Source organism: Neolamprologus brichardi, chromosome 16 (assembly GCF_056152115.1).
Source record: "Neolamprologus brichardi isolate AB-2024 chromosome 16, ASM5615211v1, whole genome shotgun sequence".
In the NCBI taxonomy this organism is placed as follows: Eukaryota; Metazoa; Chordata; class Actinopteri; order Cichliformes; family Cichlidae; genus Neolamprologus; species Neolamprologus brichardi.
Genome location: NC_142119.1, coordinates 14,152,492 through 14,171,359, shown reverse-complemented (window position 1 = coordinate 14,171,359; position 18,868 = coordinate 14,152,492). Strand labels below are relative to the sequence as shown.

The window sequence follows — 18,868 nt, the reverse complement described above, 5'->3', positions numbered from 1 at the left end:
AAATAACACCTGGGCATTTATGAGAAAAGAACATAAACTATAATCACAGGTGTTTTGTGCAGACATTTGGGGAAGAAACTTTACCAACCATATATCTCTTTCAAAGAAGCTAGTTTCACATGAAATACTAGGTAAACAGATGTTACTAATGTTAGAGGTTAAACGCCTTGACTTGAAGTTACGATTCTGAACCAGGTATTAGAAAAGCCTTGTTTACCTACCACTGCATGCCAAAATAGCCCCTGTGAAAAACAAGTCTTCTAATCAACAAAACCTGTCTTATTATCCTTTTCACTTCTGTGGCATACACAGTGAAACTACAGGCTTTTTGGTATACGTTTTTACAAAGCAGCCCAATTAATGTCCCCCAGGAGACAAAGAAGGAGCTGTGCAAGGAGATATTACTCAGGTGATTTCTGTCAGCAGACATTCTCCATTTTAATTGAAAAAAGTCTGTAATTGAAAAAAAGATCAGAGTGCTGCTTCTAGGAGTCTTAAAAAACACCTGGGAAATCTGAATAAAATGAGAAAGGACAATTGGAGGGCTGCGTCAATTAAGACTTTTTAATGGGGTTTTTACTTTTTTTTTTTTAGGCTAGTGGACATTATACATCATACATGGACGGAAAGTTACATACTAATTGCTTCACTGTATCTACAACTTTTATAAGTATGTCAATATACTACTTCTAATACTAATGCTACTACTAGCTATATAACTACTGAGCGATTGGAAACTGGTCTGAGAACAGCTGGAAAGACACGGAGCTCTGAATTAAGTCACATCCGCTTTCAGTCTCGAACAACCGCCACCAAAATGGCGAAGATCGCCAAAACGCACGAAGGTAAATTACTGCTAAAACCTCCATAAATATGTTCTGTTTTACCATGTATTTTGCTTTATGGTGTCAGTAAATATTGCGGTGAATTTTCTGGTATTTCTGTTGACGGTAATGCTCCTGTTTATTTGCGAAAAAGGCGATAAGCACCAGGCCTTATACGACGCAACGCGGAGCTTTAGATAATGGCGCTGGTGGTTAGTGCTTAGCTTTCTTGTTAGCTGGAGTGGACTATTTTTTCTCAGCTTATTGCACAGTTGCATGCAATAGTAGGCGCCATTTGGGCTTTTTGTCTTGGTCAGATACGCCTTTAAGCTAGTATTACTTGTTGTTGTTACTGTGTAATCCAAGGGATGGTAATTCTTTAACGTCTCAGGGATTCTCGTGGCTAACCGAGTTAGCATTAGCAACCTCTAACAAGCGTTTACCATGCCTACAGCAAATGGTATTCGGCAACAGACTCTGATATTAGCTTCATAATCGGTGTTCTGTAGCAAGTATTGGTAATAGTTAACCCTTTTCTGTAAAATATTCTAATGCACTGTTTGGACATGACTTTGAGAGTTACGTGACCCAGTTTTTGTTTGTGAAAGCAGAAATTATGATGTCAGTAACGTTTATTTTTAAAGCGCTTTTCACAGGCGTGCATTCATAAAGCCCTGTTTTGCAAAATAGAATAAAATAAATACATAAGATTAAAGCAACCTCACAGTAAAGTAAATAAACAGAGTGAGCCAAACTTAATTGTAGTGCGGGACTGTCTTGGAACAGATCATGTTTACATCAAAAACTACAGTCACATACGGTGATATTAATAAGCAAGAGTGTAAGGAAGTATTTGAGCTTGATTTAAGGTGTGAAAGCGCAAATAAAGGCCCGTTTGCTAGTCTTTGCCAATCAGTCCAATTCTCTGTGTGGGGTTAAAGCATTTTTTAACGACTAAATCTCTTTGAGAGCATCGTTTGCAAGTACAATACCCCATCTGTTTTTTCTCCTTGCTAAGAAACACTGAAGATCCTCCTAATTAAATGTACAAAAATTCCACGATGAAGAGCTAAAGGCTTTTTTCTTTTTTCCTTTTATGAAGCATTCCTTTGTTTCCCTGTGCCAAGGGATGAACTAAATTTAAAAAAAAAAAAAAAAAAAAAAAAAAAAGGAAGAATATATGGGCATGTTATCAAATTTTACAGTACGCTCTATCACACTGGTTTTACACCCTTATCCAGCACAAACTGAAGTCATGCCTCAGATAAATTTCAGTAAATATAATATTTATAGATTCCATTCACCACTGCTGATATCGGGGTGTATGTCAGTCATCCATGCTTGCCTATACAGGTAGTTTTTCACCATGTTTCCTTGTGCCCCTACAGATATCGAGGCCCAGATCCTGGAGATCCAGGAGATGAAGGCCTCCCTGCTGGAGGATGGAGAGCAGGGAGTGGGCCTGATCTCCACTGGCGTTTTTGACCCAGAGATCTATGAAGGCAGCGACAGTCGCTTTGCAGGATACGTTACTTCCATTGCTGCCAATGAGCAAGAGGAGGCAAGTATTTGATTTTTTTTTTTTTTCCTTTTTCAAATCAAACAAAGTAGCTTCTTCCAAGAATGCTGTTTTGTGAGCCACAGGTTGTCCTTTGTCAGTTTTGTAAGGAGCTTGACTGCTCCCCTCTGCTTGCTTTGGGGATTTGAGGAGAACCTTGCCAGTTTGGCAAGATTTGAATAGACTCATTTATTCTCTTTCTTACCTCAGGACGATGAAGATGATACGTCAACAAGCTTGTTGGGACAAAAGAAGCCAGGGTACCACGCGCCGGTGGCAATACTTAATGCCATTCCTCAGTCAGATGAACAGGTATGTTCATTCACTGTTTGGGCTAAATTCCAGTTAAAACGGGATCTAATTTTTTAAATGAAAAAACAGGCTTGTACAAAATCCTATTTTACTAATCATCGCATGTTTTGTGCTTAATCTTTGCAGTACGACCCATTTGCAGAGCATCGTCCACAGAAGATTGCAGAGCGGGAGGATGAATACAAGGCTCGGCGCAGACAGATGATCATCTCTCCTGAGCGTCTCGACCCCTTTGCAGATGGTAAATTTTGTTCTTTTGTGACCTTTTTACATCTTCCCAAGTTCCTTGCCTCCTCCCCCTTTTTTCTTTTTGTTTTCTTTTTTTTTTCTGTTTTTTGCACCAATAGTTTTTACTGTTCAACCCTTCGACCACAATGCAATAGCTTGCCTCCCAGACTCAATGCCTTCCCTGTGGTCAATCCTTTCCTCCATGTACATTTTGTGTCGCTGTTTTTCTCCCACTATAAATTTCCAACTGTTTCCAACAAATGTCAGTGTGGGCTCACAATTCATTTCCGTAATTGCAGTTTGGGACAGTGTTGTTGGGATTTTAATTTGGTGCATGCGTTAAAGGTATTATAGGGTTACCATGCTTTTCAGGGGGAGAGGTGGTTAGGTGTTTATTGCCTAACAAACATGGGTTGCAGATGGGTTGTGTGTGGGTCGAAGGGTTAACAACCCAATGTGATTTATGATGGGAAAGTGCAGTGTCCGCTTGTCACAGAAGTTGAGGATGAAGGTTAGCTCATTTAGCTGCCCACGTCCTGTGCTTTACCACACTGGGCACAGCTTTATAGGTGAATATAAAATATATAAGAGGAATATCATTAATATGCTCTGGTGATAGTTGAACCAGAAGCATAATTTTATTTTCTTTAAGAGTTAACAGAGAAACTTGAGAGATTTATTATCTGGATGCGGTAACATGACTTGTCAAACTGCAAATTGTCTTGGGCCTCAGCGTAAAGCGCTGCCTAACAAGTAGGGCTGTCCCGAATATCATATTTTTGAGCTACAGCAATTCAGAGTTGATCAAACTTTGTGTTTTTCAGATTTTATGAGTGTGATGTTAAACATAATCGGTCAGAAATTTGAGTGAAGCGTAGTACAGCAAGAACGTTCATATTTTATCCTCCTAAGACATGAACTCTTTGGCATGCATTTTTAATTTCTCTTTGCTGTTTGGGCTGATTGGGACCTGACGAATGTAAAAACAAAGACATGGATTACATGGATTTTTTTATTTATTTATTTTTTACCTGATTTTTGTTTCTGAAAAAAATTAGATCCATATATGAGCGCATTGGCTTTAAATTTCGATAGAACAGTGGCAGTATAATGTCCTCGTAAGTGGATATCAGGCCCTTGTAGAGCAAAATTTAGTATTTTGGTTTAGACAACCCAAAATGTGACGTCCACATATGTGGACGCCAGGAGGCTAAAAAAGACTCATGGGGTATTGTTGTCACCCTACTGGGTGGGTGGGCGGGCAGCGTGGGCACCACGAAGTTTCTGATTGCAATAACCTAAGAATGAGGTGACATGGGATTTGTACATTTATACCCAAGGTGCATCTACTAGGTAGAGGAGAGGTAGCACTGGAAGCTGCCAGTATTTTTATTACTGTGGCAAAGTCAGACAAAATCACCACACGCATGTAAGGATGATGGCTGTGCTGGGATTGTGGTAGTATGTAAAAGGGTCATTGTAATAAAATCAGAAGTTTAGGCTCCGTGGGTGCAGCTACCACAGGACAGCAAGGTGCTTTGTCATAGAGCAGTACTGTCCATTGACTTTCTGCATGTTGTGACAGGGCTAAAAGTTGCTTATTTATAACAGTGAGGTGAGATGATCATTATTGCAGTGTAGATTATTGTCACATTCTTATAATTCCATGTTGCTAAACTGAATACACACACAGTTCATACATTTCCAAATAGTGGAATATTCGGGTACAGCCCTAATGACAAGTTATTCTTTCCAATGTGGCCAGCTTTCCTACACATTTTCCTCATCTTTTAGGCTGAGCTGTGTAGCTTATCATGATGACTAGTGCTCAGACTAAAAACCAGAAACTGTAGCTGTGAGCCAGCTATCTTACCTCTTTGCATATTTATTGCATCTTCACTTCCCCTGACACTGTGAGCTTAAATGGCCTGAATGTCTCAGGCTTGGTCTAGGTATATTCAACCTGCATGTAGAGAGAGCACTTTGTACAAAGTTGTTGTTTCAGTAGAGTTTTATTTTACAACTCTCTCTGTAAAATAGAAATATGTTATCAAGAAAATTGTGTACCAAAATACCACAGGCCCATACTAACTGTCCTTAATTTCTCTCCTACAGCAGTACTGCTTTGCCAGTCCTGTACTGCACTCTGTTAAGGGTGCAGCAACTCATCCTGTGTAGGTTATGGGGAACACTGAGAACGGTGCACTTGTCAGTTTGGTCAGGGTCCATTGGCTGCTTGTTTTGGTGGGAGGCTGTGAGGGGAATCAGATGCAACCCAGCTACAACAAACCTCAGCCCTCCCAGCAGCCTCTTTTGAATTTGGCTTATCAGATTCCAACAAGTTGACATAAAATATTCCCGTAATGGAAGCAGACTGCCCAAATATTTGATTACATAAATTTACCTCTGTCCCAAAAAGGAAGTCAAGATCTTGATGTATGATGTTTAAATAATGAGTCCATGTGACTCTGGTATTATCAATATTTTTTCTAGTTTTGAATGCAAACACTCACATTTGATTTTATTGTGCTAATGTCCTTCTTAGGCATAGCCTCAAAGTCTTGACTTCATATTTATCTGCTACTGTAAATACCTGGGAAACTGGACCAAAATATCATGGGATTTTTTTCTAGATTGTGCTAATACCCCAAGAAGATGCTTTATTTTTTTTGCCTTAAATCAATGCATCACAATGGTATACTGTTGTGTGTGAGTTCAAACCCTTTTCCAAAGTGTTACTAATGGTAAAGAGAAATTTTCTAGGCTTCTTTTCTGCCGGTTGAAGTCTGACTGCAGATGGACCCTTGGCACTGAAAGTGTACGTATTCTGAAGAGCACAGCCCAGGACCCCTGCATCAGTGATGGCTATACTTCTTAATCCACTTAAAGAAAACACCACAACCTCAGCTCTTCTTTCTATGTATCTTCTTGTTTTTCATTAGAATGCTATGACTGTATGTAAGAAAGCCAAATGTACATTTGTATGTAATTTATTAGGACTGTCAGTCAGCTGTTTATCAGAGCAGGAACATAAGTTAAACTGTTGGTAACAAGAGTCAGGGTTAGCTGGCTGTGTTTGTGCTTGCTGTGTGTGGAATAACTTGGGGTTGTGGAGCGTACGCTGATGAGTATCCTATGTTCTTGTTCATGCTCTTTCGCGCAGGGGGCAAAACACCGGATCCCAAGCTGCAGGTTAGGTCGTATGTGGACGTCATGTTGGAGCAGAACCTGTCCAAAGAGGAGGTAAGATGCTGTGTATCTACACATTATCATCAGATATCAGAAACGGTCAGATGACAGTCCTTTAAGGCTAATTTTAACTAAACCTGGAAAAATAAACACTCCTTGTAAATCCTTCTTTCCTGCTTGATGTGTTTATATGGTTGCCAAACCAACACAGTGTCTGTAATATCAGATCACTGCCACAAAGATGATCTGGTATAGTGAGGACTCATCTCCACTGTTGTAAACTGCACTTGCAGTGGTCCCTTTTCTTCTCTTGAAGCGCTTCTTCCATTAATACCTACTCTGATCGGCTCGACTCGTTTTTCAGTATAATCGAGTACCGCGTAATGTGTGTGGGGTTGTTATAGCAACGTGGCTGTACGTCCCATGATGTTATTTGTATGCGAAATGAACACCACAACAAAGGTGAACGTCAAGATGACGGCATACCTGCTGCTCGGTCTGTGGCTTTCCATCAGACTTATCATCAGGGGCCGCGTTGTTGTTTCTGTGCAGCCGATTCCCTCGTTCCTGGATTTCAAAAATGGCAGGAGACACTCATGACTCATCGAGTGATGCCACGGCAGCGTGATGGCACCACATTTTAGTACCTGCTCAGATCACTTGGACACTCTGCCAAGCAGGTACTAAAAAATGGTACAGGCACTAAGGTTTAATTGAAAACTGTGGCAAACCGTGACGAGTCGATCCGAGTAGGAACTAATGGAAAAGGGGCTATAACTGCAACCTGCCACAGATGGAGGACTTCATTTACTGCTACCCTCAAACTCAGTATGGCTGCAGAACAAGGACTACTATTACCAGCTGAAGTTCAGTGAATCCAAAGTTAATCCACAGAATGTGAGACTCCCTGTTGGAGAAGGTGCTTATGTCGCCAAGTTATTAGTCATAAAGTAATTGACAAATGAAATATTTTCAGCGGAGAAAAATTTAAATTAAATTATTTCATTATTAATTTTAACAAAGTGTGTGCCATTCATATTCACACACATGTGCACATGCAAACAACACCGCAGCACAAATCAAATCAAGCTTTTTGAGACTTGCTGCCATCTGTATGAAATAATCCATAGGTGTTCAGTAGAGTTGAGCTCTTGGGTGTGAGGCTGTAACAGGATTCATAGAAATTTCATCATTTTCAAATGAGTTCTTTAAGCCTTTATGCCCTTGGCTGAACTGTCGACCTGTCTCTGTTTAGATAAAATGAACAGACACAGTCGCCAGATATCTTTACAGTCTTTCATATCCATGAACTCTGTATTTATCCTGACATTTGTGCATCTGTTCATGTAGAGAGAGATTCGTCAGCAGCTGGCAGAGAAGGCCAAATCAGGGGACCTGAAAGCTGTTAATGGGTCTGCTGCTGCCCAAGCTGTCCCTAAACGTAAGCGTCGCTGGGACCAGACAGCTGACCAAACCCCCTCCAATGCTACACCCAAAAAGATGTCCAGCTGGGACCAAGCTGATGCCAGTGCTGAAGTAAGCTTAAAAAATATCACCCAGTGATAAAACATAAATCTGTCTTGCATATCAGTTTTCTCACTGAGGTTTCTGGTCCCTTGCAGACTCCTGGACATACCCCTGCGCACACACCTTCAAACAGCCGATGGGATGAAACCCCCGGCCGCCCTAAAGGCAGTGAAACCCCAGGGGCCACTCCCAGTTCCCGAATGTGGGACCCGACTCCTAGCCACACACCTGCCGGTGCTGCCACACCAGGGAGAGACACGCCTGGCCATGCCACACCTGGTCACGGGGGAGCCACAGGAAGCGTTCGCAAAAACCGCTGGGACGAGACTCCAAAGACTGAGAGGGAGACCCCAGGACATGGGAGCGGCTGGGCTGAGACTCCAAGAACAGATAGAGGGGAAGAGTCAGTGGGTGAAACTCCGACTCCAGGAGCCAGTAAGAGGAAGTCTCGGTGGGATGAAACCCCTGCCAGCCAGATGGGCTCCTCAACACCACTTTTTACCCCAGGAAAAACTCCCATAGGCACACCAGCTATGGAATTGCAAACCCCAACTACAGGTAAACAGCCTTACTCTTTGTTTTTTATTAATATTATTATAATAAATTATATTACTTATTATTATTATTATTATTATTATTAGTCTTTCTTCTACTTGATTATAAACAATTAATCTCCCGTTTTCTTCAGCACACATGACTCCAGAGCAGCTGCAGGCATGGAGGTGGGAGAGAGAAATTGATGAGAGGAACCGACCTCTAACAGACGAGGAGCTGGATGCCATGTTCCCAGAGGGATACAAGGTCCACGTCTATTTGATGCATTTCATTTTCTAGCAACAAGCATTAGTGAAGGTCATTTATTAGACTGCAGTGCTGACAGGTGTTTTTCTTCACAGGTGTTGCCTCCTCCTGCAGGCTACGTGCCTATCCGTACCCCGGCCCGTAAGCTGGCAGCCACGCCCACACCTATTGGAGGCATGACGGGCTTCCATATGCAGGCAGAGGATCGCACCACAAAACAGATGAACGACCAGCCCTCAGGAAATCTCCCTTTCCTCAAACCTGATGACATCCAGTACTTTGACAAACTGCTGGTGAGCATCAGCAGAGATAAAATAATGGCACAGTCAGTGTGAGCCAGGTGTTTGTTGTGTCTGAGGTTCATGGTTTTTGTCTTGGTGGTAGGTGGAGGTGGATGAGTCCACTCTGAGCCCCGAGGAGCAGAAAGAAAGGAAGATTATGAAGCTGCTGCTGAAGATTAAAAATGGAACTCCTCCCATGAGAAAGGTTGGTTTTTAATACTTTGATTAATCATTCTTGCTTGTGGCCAAACTTTGGAACAGCATTAAAGTTTCCAGTTACAAGATCAACACCCAGCACCGAGGTTTTGTGGCTACAGGGTGAATATTTGCTTGTTACACAACGTTCTCTCTGAGGAGCTGCTGCTTACAGCAGAGGTCACAGTGTAGACCTTCATGCTCTGCTGTAAGCTGCACACAGAAACCACCCGGTCTCATCTTATCATGACAAGTACCAGGTTCCTCTACAGTTTTAATCACAGTTCACAGAGGAAAAAAACCCCAGCTTCAAATCTGACTTTTAAAAAAGTTTTGCTGATTTTTGCCCCAAAATAAGGTTTTAAAAAACTTTTCCTGTCTGCAAATTATAAGTCTGTCACCATCTTTGTAGAGTTCTCATACAGGTTTTCTTTCAGGTTTCTTTGAGTATGAAGTCTCTCCTGTGTTGTTTAGTAACAGATTTGCCAAATATACTTCAGAATTTGACCATTATCTGACTGGCTGACCTTCTCTTTCCTCTTAGGCTGCTCTGCGTCAGATCACAGATAAGGCTCGTGAATTCGGAGCAGGTCCCCTGTTCAACCAGATCCTGCCCCTGCTCATGTCCCCCACCCTGGAGGATCAGGAGCGCCATCTTTTGGTTAAAGTCATTGACCGCATTCTCTACAAACTGGATGACCTGGTCCGACCATATGTTCACAAGGTGGGCTCAATGTGAACGATCATCTGTGACAGCTCAGTTTAAATGTTCAGTGGTTTCTCAGTGTCTTTGACAATCTAAATGTCCTTTTTCTGCATGCAGATTCTGGTGGTTATTGAGCCGCTGCTCATCGATGAAGACTATTATGCCAGAGTGGAAGGCAGAGAGATCATCTCTAACTTGGCAAAGGTAACATGGAGCACCTTATTCTTTTTGTCTTTTTATCCCATAAACTATATGGACTGTGGTTTGTGCGAACCATTCTCGCCTGTTCAGCCAGTCAGTGGTCAGATCAGGGCTAGTTGTTCGCTAGATTAATACCAGCATGAGAGCTAGCAGACGTGACTTTTATGCCTCGTCTGTTCTCAACCTGCACCCGCTGGTTACAATCCGCCATCATTAGCTGTTTATATTCTGTCACCATGTCTGCTCAGCATATCTCTGATCTGTAGCAGTATTTAAACTTGGCTTTGTGTGGTTAAATGATTGAAAGCTTGCTGTCTTTCCTCTGTGTGTCTCAGGCTGCTGGTTTAGCTACTATGATCTCCACGATGCGACCTGATATTGACAACATGGACGAGTACGTCAGAAACACCACCGCCCGAGCCTTTGCTGTTGTAGCCTCCGCCCTCGGGATCCCCTCTCTCCTCCCTTTCCTGAAAGCTGTATGTAAAAGCAAGAAGTCCTGGCAGGCTCGGCACACAGGCATCAAGATTGTGCAGCAAATCGCCATCCTCATGGGCTGCGCCATTCTGCCTCACCTTCGCAGTTTGGTCGAGATTATTGAACATGGTAAGTGAACTTAAACTGTTTGTAGCGTTAAATAGTACAGAGTTCAAAGCACTGGCATCCACTGGCTTATTATGTGGATGAGTTAGTTCATAGTTTGTGAATTTGAACAGAATGCAGGTGTACACCTTTAACTATTCTAACTAGTAAATGTGTAACTGCTAATTTGCTCAATTTTTCATTCACATGAGATGTTTTGAGTATACGTGGTTTGCTGTTGTTGTTAAAATGCATTGGAGCTCTGACCATCGACTATTCGATTCTGCAGGGCTTGTGGACGAGCAGCAGAAGGTGAGGACCATCAGTGCCCTGGCTATAGCTGCCCTGGCTGAAGCTGCCACACCATACGGTATCGAGTCCTTTGACTCTGTGCTGAAGCCACTGTGGAAAGGCATCAGGCAACACAGAGGAAAGGTGAGCAGGAAATTTGGAAAAAGCATTCACAGCATTGAGTGCAAGATCAGCACCCAGCACTAAGCCTGCCTGTGGCTGCAGTGTGAATACTTGCTTGCTATATAGTCTCCTCAAAGGAGCTGCTGCTGTCAGCAGAGGTCTAATGAGAGACCATTAATATGCTGCTGGGAGCGTCGGACATTACCAGTTATTGTAAAGGGAAAATATGTGAAACATGTCTGCGATTGTGTCTTATGTTATCCCCTTTGGTCACCAGGGTCTGGCTGCTTTCCTCAAAGCTATTGGTTACCTCATCCCACTGATGGATGCTGAGTATGCAAACTACTACACCAGAGAGGTGATGCTGATCCTCATCAGAGAGTTTCAGTCCCCTGACGAGGAGATGAAAAAGATTGTGCTCAAGGTAAGGAGACAGTCTGTGAGGAAGCACCTCCAAACTGTCAACTAACTTCCTGTAACTCGTTCTCACCTCTTCAGCCACATAGGTGATGAACATTGTTTGCTACATGAGCACCAGGATTGCCAGAGCAGCTGCTAGCATGTCCCCTCTGCTGTCTTTCTGCACCCATTGGTTACATTAACGTATCTTTCTGGATGTCACAAGAAACTCATCAGTTTTCCTTCTGTCTTGCCTCATAGGTAGTGAAGCAGTGCTGTGGCACAGATGGTGTCGAGGCCAACTACATCAAGACTGAAATCCTGCCCCCCTTCTTCAAGCATTTCTGGCAGCACAGGATGGCTCTGGACAGACGCAACTACAGACAGGTTCGCGAAACATTCTTTAGCTTAAAATATATTTGGAAATCTAATATTGTCAAAATAGCTTAGAAAAGGAAATGTGTGGTTGGCTCTTTTTCCTAAAACTGCTGATCGTAGCCCGTTTGTGGGTTTTTTGTTGTTTTTGTTTTGTGTTTTGGATGTATGAGATTAGGGCTGCCACAAACGATTATTTTGATAGTCGGCTAGTCACTGATTATTTTTGCGATTAGTCGACTAATCAGATCATGTGTCCATTGGACGTAAAACGTACAGTTTATTGAACCAGCATGCATCTGCTCTTATATAACTATCATTAGCTTACAGCTAGAAGTGTTTAAGGTATGTGCTAACTAAAAATAAAGACAAGATAATAGTTTATTAAATTTTAATGAAATTTGCAGATTGTTTTGGTGGAGTTTAATCAACTCAGCTGTCTGCTCCTTGCTATCAAAAATATAACAGGACACCGGAGTAAATTCTCAACCATCTCACACTTCTGATAATCAGTTGTCTGCTTGACGTTTATTGAGCTGTGTAAAAACTATAACTTTAATCTCAGCCAAACTGATTTACTCAGGAGCAAATAAAATACTAAAAAAAGCCAAACAATAAAATTTTTAAGTTATCTAAGTGACTTATATATCATGTTTAACCTGAGTAGTGAAAGACGGCGTTGGGTTTGAAAACGATTTGCCGGGAGTCCGGTGTTCTCGCCGGCTCTTGTGAGCCTTGAACCCCGGCTAGCTATCGAGCTAGTGGGTAACAGACGTCTCCGAAAACGTTGGCGCGCTTTTGAAAATATGTGGTGTCTTGATAAACCGAGCAGATATTTGAAGTTCACACAGCTACATTCTCACCTGAAAATATGTTTAACGTTTATTTTGTGCCCAGAAAGAATAATAAGAGTAATATTAAAACTAACTAGCTGCCGCCATTGTTGGAAACTGAGCAGGTATACAACCGACCCATCCTTCAAATCTGGGGAAATGAAGGGCGCATTTGTCGGCCGCATTTGTCGGAGTCTTTGAATTTGGACAGTCTTTGTCGTGTCGCTGTAATGTAATCGGCCTACAAATGCGGGCACTGGAGGATGCGGTTCCTGAATTTGGACACAGCTACGATACCGGGCACAGCTTCTTCTTCTTCGGGGTTTAACGGCAGCTGGCATCCTTGTACATGCAGTGCTGCCATCTTCTGTTTCAGTCCGTTATTACACTCTTAAATCCTACTACTCATTCCTGCTTCTTTTGGGATCTTGCAAAGCTTTAAACAACGCGTTGACTATTAAATTAGTCGTCGACGATTTTGATACTCGACGTAATCGTGACTAGTCGACTAATCGTGGCAGCCCTATATGAGATGAGGAATGTAATCTGTGTTACGTGGAGTTGGTTATTTCCTGTAACCAATTAACAACTTCATAATCAGGACTTTCCTGTAATTGCTTCAGCCGACTCTGTCGTCTGCCTGTCATGTGACTCTATCGGTGGAAAATAATGGTGTGCACAAAATAGACCAAGAGATCTGATCACACAACTCAAATAGACATTTAGGTTATAATCTAGTCGGCAGTTAAACACACCGTGTCCTTAGAGTTGTCTGAAGTTTTGCACACTCGTCTCAAGTTATTATCTCTTTGTCCAGCTGGTGGACACCACAGTGGAGTTGGCTAACAAAGTGGGAGCAGCAGAGATCATCTCACGTATCGTTGATGACCTAAAAGACGAGGCAGAACAGTACAGGAAGATGGTGATGGAGACCATTGAAAAAATCATGGGCAACTTGGGCGCAGCTGACATCGACCACAAGCTGGAGGAGCAGCTGATCGACGGTATTCTGTATGCCTTCCAGGAACAGACGACAGAGGTGAGAGGGAGTTATAGAGAAGTGGGTTTTTGTTTCTGTTTTTTTTCCCCACAATATTTTGTTTCTTGTTTTGTTTCATACTCCATGCTCTTTGGTCTGCAGGATTCTGTCATGCTGAATGGTTTCGGTACAGTGGTGAATGCTCTTGGGAAGCGCGTGAAACCCTACCTGCCACAGATCTGCGGTACGGTACTGTGGCGTCTCAACAACAAGTCGGCCAAGGTCCGTCAGCAAGCTGCTGACCTGATCTCCCGCACGGCCGTGGTCATGAAGACGTGCCAGGAGGTACATTCAGCCTATACAGCATCCGAGACAAATATGTAACAGAGTCTACACACTGACCTCTTCTGCTTGTCCCTGTCCCCACAGGAGAAGCTAATGGGTCATTTGGGAGTCGTGCTGTACGAGTATCTGGGAGAGGAGTACCCTGAGGTGCTGGGCAGCATCCTTGGAGCGCTGAAGGCCATTGTGAACGTTATTGGTATGTAACCTTCACCGATCACAGGCGTATTTTATTGATAGGATGTAAATAAACGTCTTCACATTTGGTCTCATCTTGGTTCCTGAACTTCACAGTTGTTAGTTTTGACTGCTTCCGTCTTCCTTTTGGAGCCAAAAGTGATCATTGTTACACAAGAGGGTGGAATGCTAAGCTATCAGCTAACACTAGCAAGCAGCATTCATAAAGTGGACAGCTGTCTCACACAGATGCACATAACTGCTAATTTGTATTAGAACACTCACCACAACTGAAACCGCTGAAGGCGTAGCAGGCAGTTACAGGCGCGACCCTCCTAATTCTTGTATCTCGGTGGATGAGTTATAAAAAAATATTTAAAAATTAATTCGTAGAGCCCCTAGGCTCTGTACTAGGCTTTGGTACAGAGTTTGACTGTCATTTAAGCTCAATAGCAATCAGTGCACCTTTGAGAGTTTGGTAGTAAAAATGTAGCAACAGCTACAGTAACATCTTCCCACCTCTTGTTCTGTTCTAAGTAACAAAATTTACCTGCACCTCAGTCCCATCTCAGGGTGTGGAAAAGGACCCGTGCTGATATCTGACCTCATTTTTAGGCATGCACAAGATGACCCCACCAATCAAAGACCTGCTTCCTCGTTTGACTCCCATCCTGAAGAACAGACATGAGAAAGTCCAGGAGAATTGCATCGACCTGGTGGGCAGGATCGCTGACAGGTCAGTGGTGACAAGCCTCAACCTCAAGGTTTGTGGATATGATTGTGTCCTTTTCTAACTTTTATGTGTATTTTTAGGGGTGCTGAGTATGTGTCTGCCAGGGAGTGGATGAGGATCTGCTTTGAGTTGCTGGAGTTGCTCAAGGCACACAAAAAGGCCATCCGCAGAGCCACCGTCAACACGTTTGGTTATATCGCCAAAGCCATCGGGTGAGTACCTTCTGTCACGTACACACCTTTTACATGTAAGGTTTCATGTTCGTTTTGTCTCGGCTTATGTACACATTAAAGTGGATCTAAAATGTTTTTCTCTCTGACCTTCCTCCCTGCAGTCCTCATGATGTCTTGGCCACTCTTCTCAATAACCTTAAAGTCCAGGAGCGACAGAACAGGGTCTGCACGACTGTGGCCATCGCCATCGTTGCTGAGACCTGTTCACCCTTCACGGTGCTGCCGGCCCTAATGAACGAATACCGCGTGCCTGAGCTCAACGTGCAAAACGGTGTACTGAAGTCCCTCTCCTTCCTGTTCGAGTACATTGGAGAGATGGGCAAAGACTACATCTATGCCGTCACGCCGCTGCTGGAGGATGCTCTTATGGACAGGTATCAGCATGGTTTAATTTGACTGATTAGTTCTGATAAAAACTGTGGCAGGGGAAGTATTCATATCTTTTCAAACTCTTTACCCACACGTGAGGGTTAAAGACATCAGAGTGAATCCTGCACCTTATGTGTTTCTGTGTTCTGCCCTCCCCTGCAGAGACCTGGTCCATAGACAGACAGCCAGCGCTGTGGTTCAGCACATGTCCCTCGGTGTCTACGGTTTTGGCTGTGAGGACTCCCTCAACCACTTGTTGAACTACGTGTGGCCCAACGTATTTGAGACGTCACCTCACGTCATCCAGGCTGTGATGGGCGCTTTGGAGGGGCTGAGGGTCGCTCTTGGGCCCTGCCGCATGCTGCAGTACTGCTTACAGGTCAGGACCAGAAATTGGAATTATGAAAAAAAAAAAAAAGATGTGTGTCAGGATTTTTGTCTGCACACTAGTGCTGTCACCTAAAAGATTATTCATACAGAAAAGTCACACAGATTCAAACATGCACATGCTACAACCACAAGAGAGCAGACCGGGACAAGAAATGGAGTTACTCATACAGCTGCATTTTAATATAAACACGTCTCTTAAGAGCTACACAGTAAAGTTAAAGAGGGAAGATATTTGATAGAGCTCTGCTGTGTAAACATGGAGAAGTGTTCTTCTTTTACTCAGCACTAATGAGGAGTCAAACATCACAAAGCTTAGCTCCATAAAGACTTTTTCATGAACCTATTCAGCTTTCATACAGCAGTAACACTTCCACATATTTCTACAAACTACCAAAATGCAAGTATTTTCCAATGTTGACAGAAGGTTCGAACCTTTTGTCAACATTGTAGATGCTGTTTACCTCGACCTCTTAATCTGAATTCACACTTTGTGTGTTACTACATGTGGCTAAATCATTTACTGGTTATACTCTACTCATCACCTGCAGTATAGTGTGTGAAGTGTAAAGCAATGAGAGCTGCATCTTGTATGCATGACAGAAGATTAGAGCTTCTTTAAGCCCTCAGCAGTGCTGGGATTTACAGCTGTTCCAGTGGAAATCCAGCTTTGCTCTCTGTGCTGCTTTTCACGGGTGAATATTTAATTCTTTCTTTAGAGAGAGATAAACAGATACAGAGACAAAGAGTCAGAAGCAGTTTTGACTAAGTTCTGGTTACCTGGGGGTTAAAATGGGCCTAACTTTAAAAGTTTGAATCATTGTGTTTGTATGAAGCGTAAACTCAAACTGTCTGGCGTTCTGCAGGGTCTGTTCCATCCAGCCAGGAAAGTGAGGGACGTCTACTGGAAGATCTACAACTCCATCTACATCGGCTCTCAGGACGCCCTGATTGCTCACTACCCACAGGTCTACAACGATGACAAAAATGTCTACGTCCGCTATGAGCTCGAATACAGCTTGTAGATAAAATAAAATAAATAATCCCCCTCCCCCCCAAAAAAAAAGAATACAAAAAAAATCACACACTCTCATACACATACTTTTCTCCATCATTTATTTAGCAGCTGTGTTTGTCACATTCAGCTTCTCCTGTTCACTCTGAACTGGACATGAAAAGTAATCTTGTAGAGTCTGTATGTGTGGGGTTTTTGTTGTTGTGTTTCCCCCCCCTTTTTTTCTTCTTTTTTTAGTGTGCTGTAAGAAACAGCTGAAGTCAGACAAGCTATGATTTTTTTTTTTTTTTTTTTTTTAATTAAATGCAGAGCAGTCTTTACAATGTTTTAAATCTGGGTTTGTTTCTCTTTGTGTCTTGATAATTGATAGGACTCAGTACCAGCCACACTTTTTCCATGTTTCACACCACCTCTGTTCTTATTAGATCCATGCTTTATTTAACTGAATAAAATGTTTGTGTATAAAAATCAGTTTCTGCCTTTCAGTGAGATTTTTTCAATTATATAATTTCAATGCAGAATATGGAGATTAATACAGACATGGTCAGCGATAAGCAGCGTGGTAGTCTGACCATGTTTGACAGCATAACTGAGGTTTCCGGGTCCTGACCTGTAAGCAGTCTCCAGCTCATCGGTCTCCATATCAATTAGAAGTCTCTTTGGACCCAGCACTCCTACCTGACGACCTGTCCCATCTTCCTTGCCTCTCTATTATATATCATTAATAAAATCTATTAAAAATAAAAGAGTTGAAAACGTAACCTCCCTGCACACATGCATGAACACTCAGCCTCTCAGTTTAAAACACCTCCCCCTCCTTGTAGGTATTCTATTCGCTCATTGCTGCTACTCATCCAGACTGTTTGACCCAGATTCCTCCACAAAGAGTGAAGCTCTACTGAGCTGAGGAGGATGTACTGAGTTCTTATCTGTTCACTGGAATTCATCTATTCTGCTTTAGTTTGAATTTTATAATGTATCAAAAGCAAACATTTTTATTTTTTTTTATAAGCAGCTTCGTATAAGAAATCTGCAGGGCAAACACACAGGGACAGACAACCATTCGCACTCACATTCACTCGCACATTCACACCTAGTGACAATTTGGATTATCCAATTAATCTATCCCCACAGACTGGCGACCTGTCCAGGGTGTACCCTGCCTCTCGCCCTATGACAGCTGGGATAGGCTCCAGCGCCCCCCGCAACCCTGAAAAGGATAAGCGGAAGCGAATGGATGGATGGTATAAGAAATCTGCTCCCGTATCATAAATGTGCTGCTTTAAAAGTCGAGTACTTGAGGAAATGTACTGGCAGATGTGCCTTGAATCCAAAATGACTCAAATGTGTCCGTATGTAGTGTTTGTAGCAGCAAGGGGTTTGAAGAAAAGGTCACATGCTCCCACGGAACAAAACTGTCTGCTGGACCGCAACTGCTCTGAGGCTAATTTGTAAAACAGTACCTATTGGGTTGGGCTTTTTCTGTAGATTTCTTTTTTTACTATTAAATTCAAAAACAGTATATAAGATATATATATATATATATAACAAATGCAATGATTACATTAAAGGTGTTTGAAATAATAAGGCCAGTGTAAATACAAGTAATCCTTGTGAGACAAATTAAAGGCTTCAGACTGCTTTAAACACTGTTTCAGCCAGTGGTTTTCTGCTCTTGCCTCTAGATCAGGGGTAGGGAACTCCAGGCCTCGAGTGCCAGTGTCCTGCAGGTTTTAGATGTGTCCTTGATCCAACACAGCCGATTCAAATGGCTAAATCACCTCCTCAACATGTCTTGAAGTTCTCCAGAGGCCTGGGAATGAACTAATGATTTGATTCAGGTGTGTTGACACAGGGTGATATCTAAAACCTGCAGGACAACGGCACTTGAGGCCTGGAGTTGCCTACCCCTGCTCTAAATGATGCCACTAAGTGTGGATGTCCCTCTTGTGGTAAATAGCCACACACCATCCCACATGTCATTAAAACCAGAGGCTACAGCACCCAATCAGAACAGCTGTGTCAAGACCCAGGGTAAGATAAAAATGATTTTTATCTGTGGATGAAAAGCAACACTAGTGCAGAGCAGAGTAAATCAAGCAAAACTTCTGTTTGTTTTTAAGGAAAACATTGACGAGGTAAAGTAAGTGCCAACATGCTGGTAGCATGACTGAGTAAAAAGGAGCATCTTAGAGAGGCATCGTTTCT

At 42.6% G+C, this 18,868-nt stretch overlaps 1 protein-coding gene across 2 annotated transcripts; it reads left to right on the top strand.

The window, feature by feature from the left end:
- Positions 1 to 767: 767 nt before the first annotated feature.
- Positions 768 to 17,131, top strand: sf3b1 (splicing factor 3b, subunit 1). Of its 2 annotated transcripts, XM_087830147.1 has the most exons (24): positions 768 to 845; positions 2,213 to 2,385; positions 2,593 to 2,694; positions 2,821 to 2,935; positions 6,086 to 6,165; positions 7,462 to 7,647; positions 7,734 to 8,196; positions 8,327 to 8,439; positions 8,535 to 8,732; positions 8,824 to 8,925; positions 9,460 to 9,639; positions 9,739 to 9,825; positions 10,158 to 10,428; positions 10,694 to 10,839; positions 11,096 to 11,242; positions 11,479 to 11,604; positions 13,243 to 13,464; positions 13,567 to 13,749; positions 13,834 to 13,945; positions 14,539 to 14,659; positions 14,737 to 14,868; positions 14,991 to 15,263; positions 15,421 to 15,637; positions 16,512 to 17,131. In XM_087830147.1, exons 1-24 carry the CDS (start codon positions 818 to 820, stop codon positions 16,668 to 16,670), a joined length of 3,936 nt encoding a protein of 1,311 aa, XP_087686273.1. In that variant the 5' UTR covers positions 768 to 817; the 3' UTR covers positions 16,671 to 17,131. The 2 variants fall into 2 exon arrangements, with proteins under 2 accessions (XP_087686273.1, XP_087686274.1); XM_087830148.1 differs by lacking the exons at positions 768 to 845; positions 2,213 to 2,385; positions 2,593 to 2,694 and having other exon boundaries at positions 2,821 to 5,740.
- Positions 17,132 to 18,868: the final 1,737 nt, after the last annotated feature.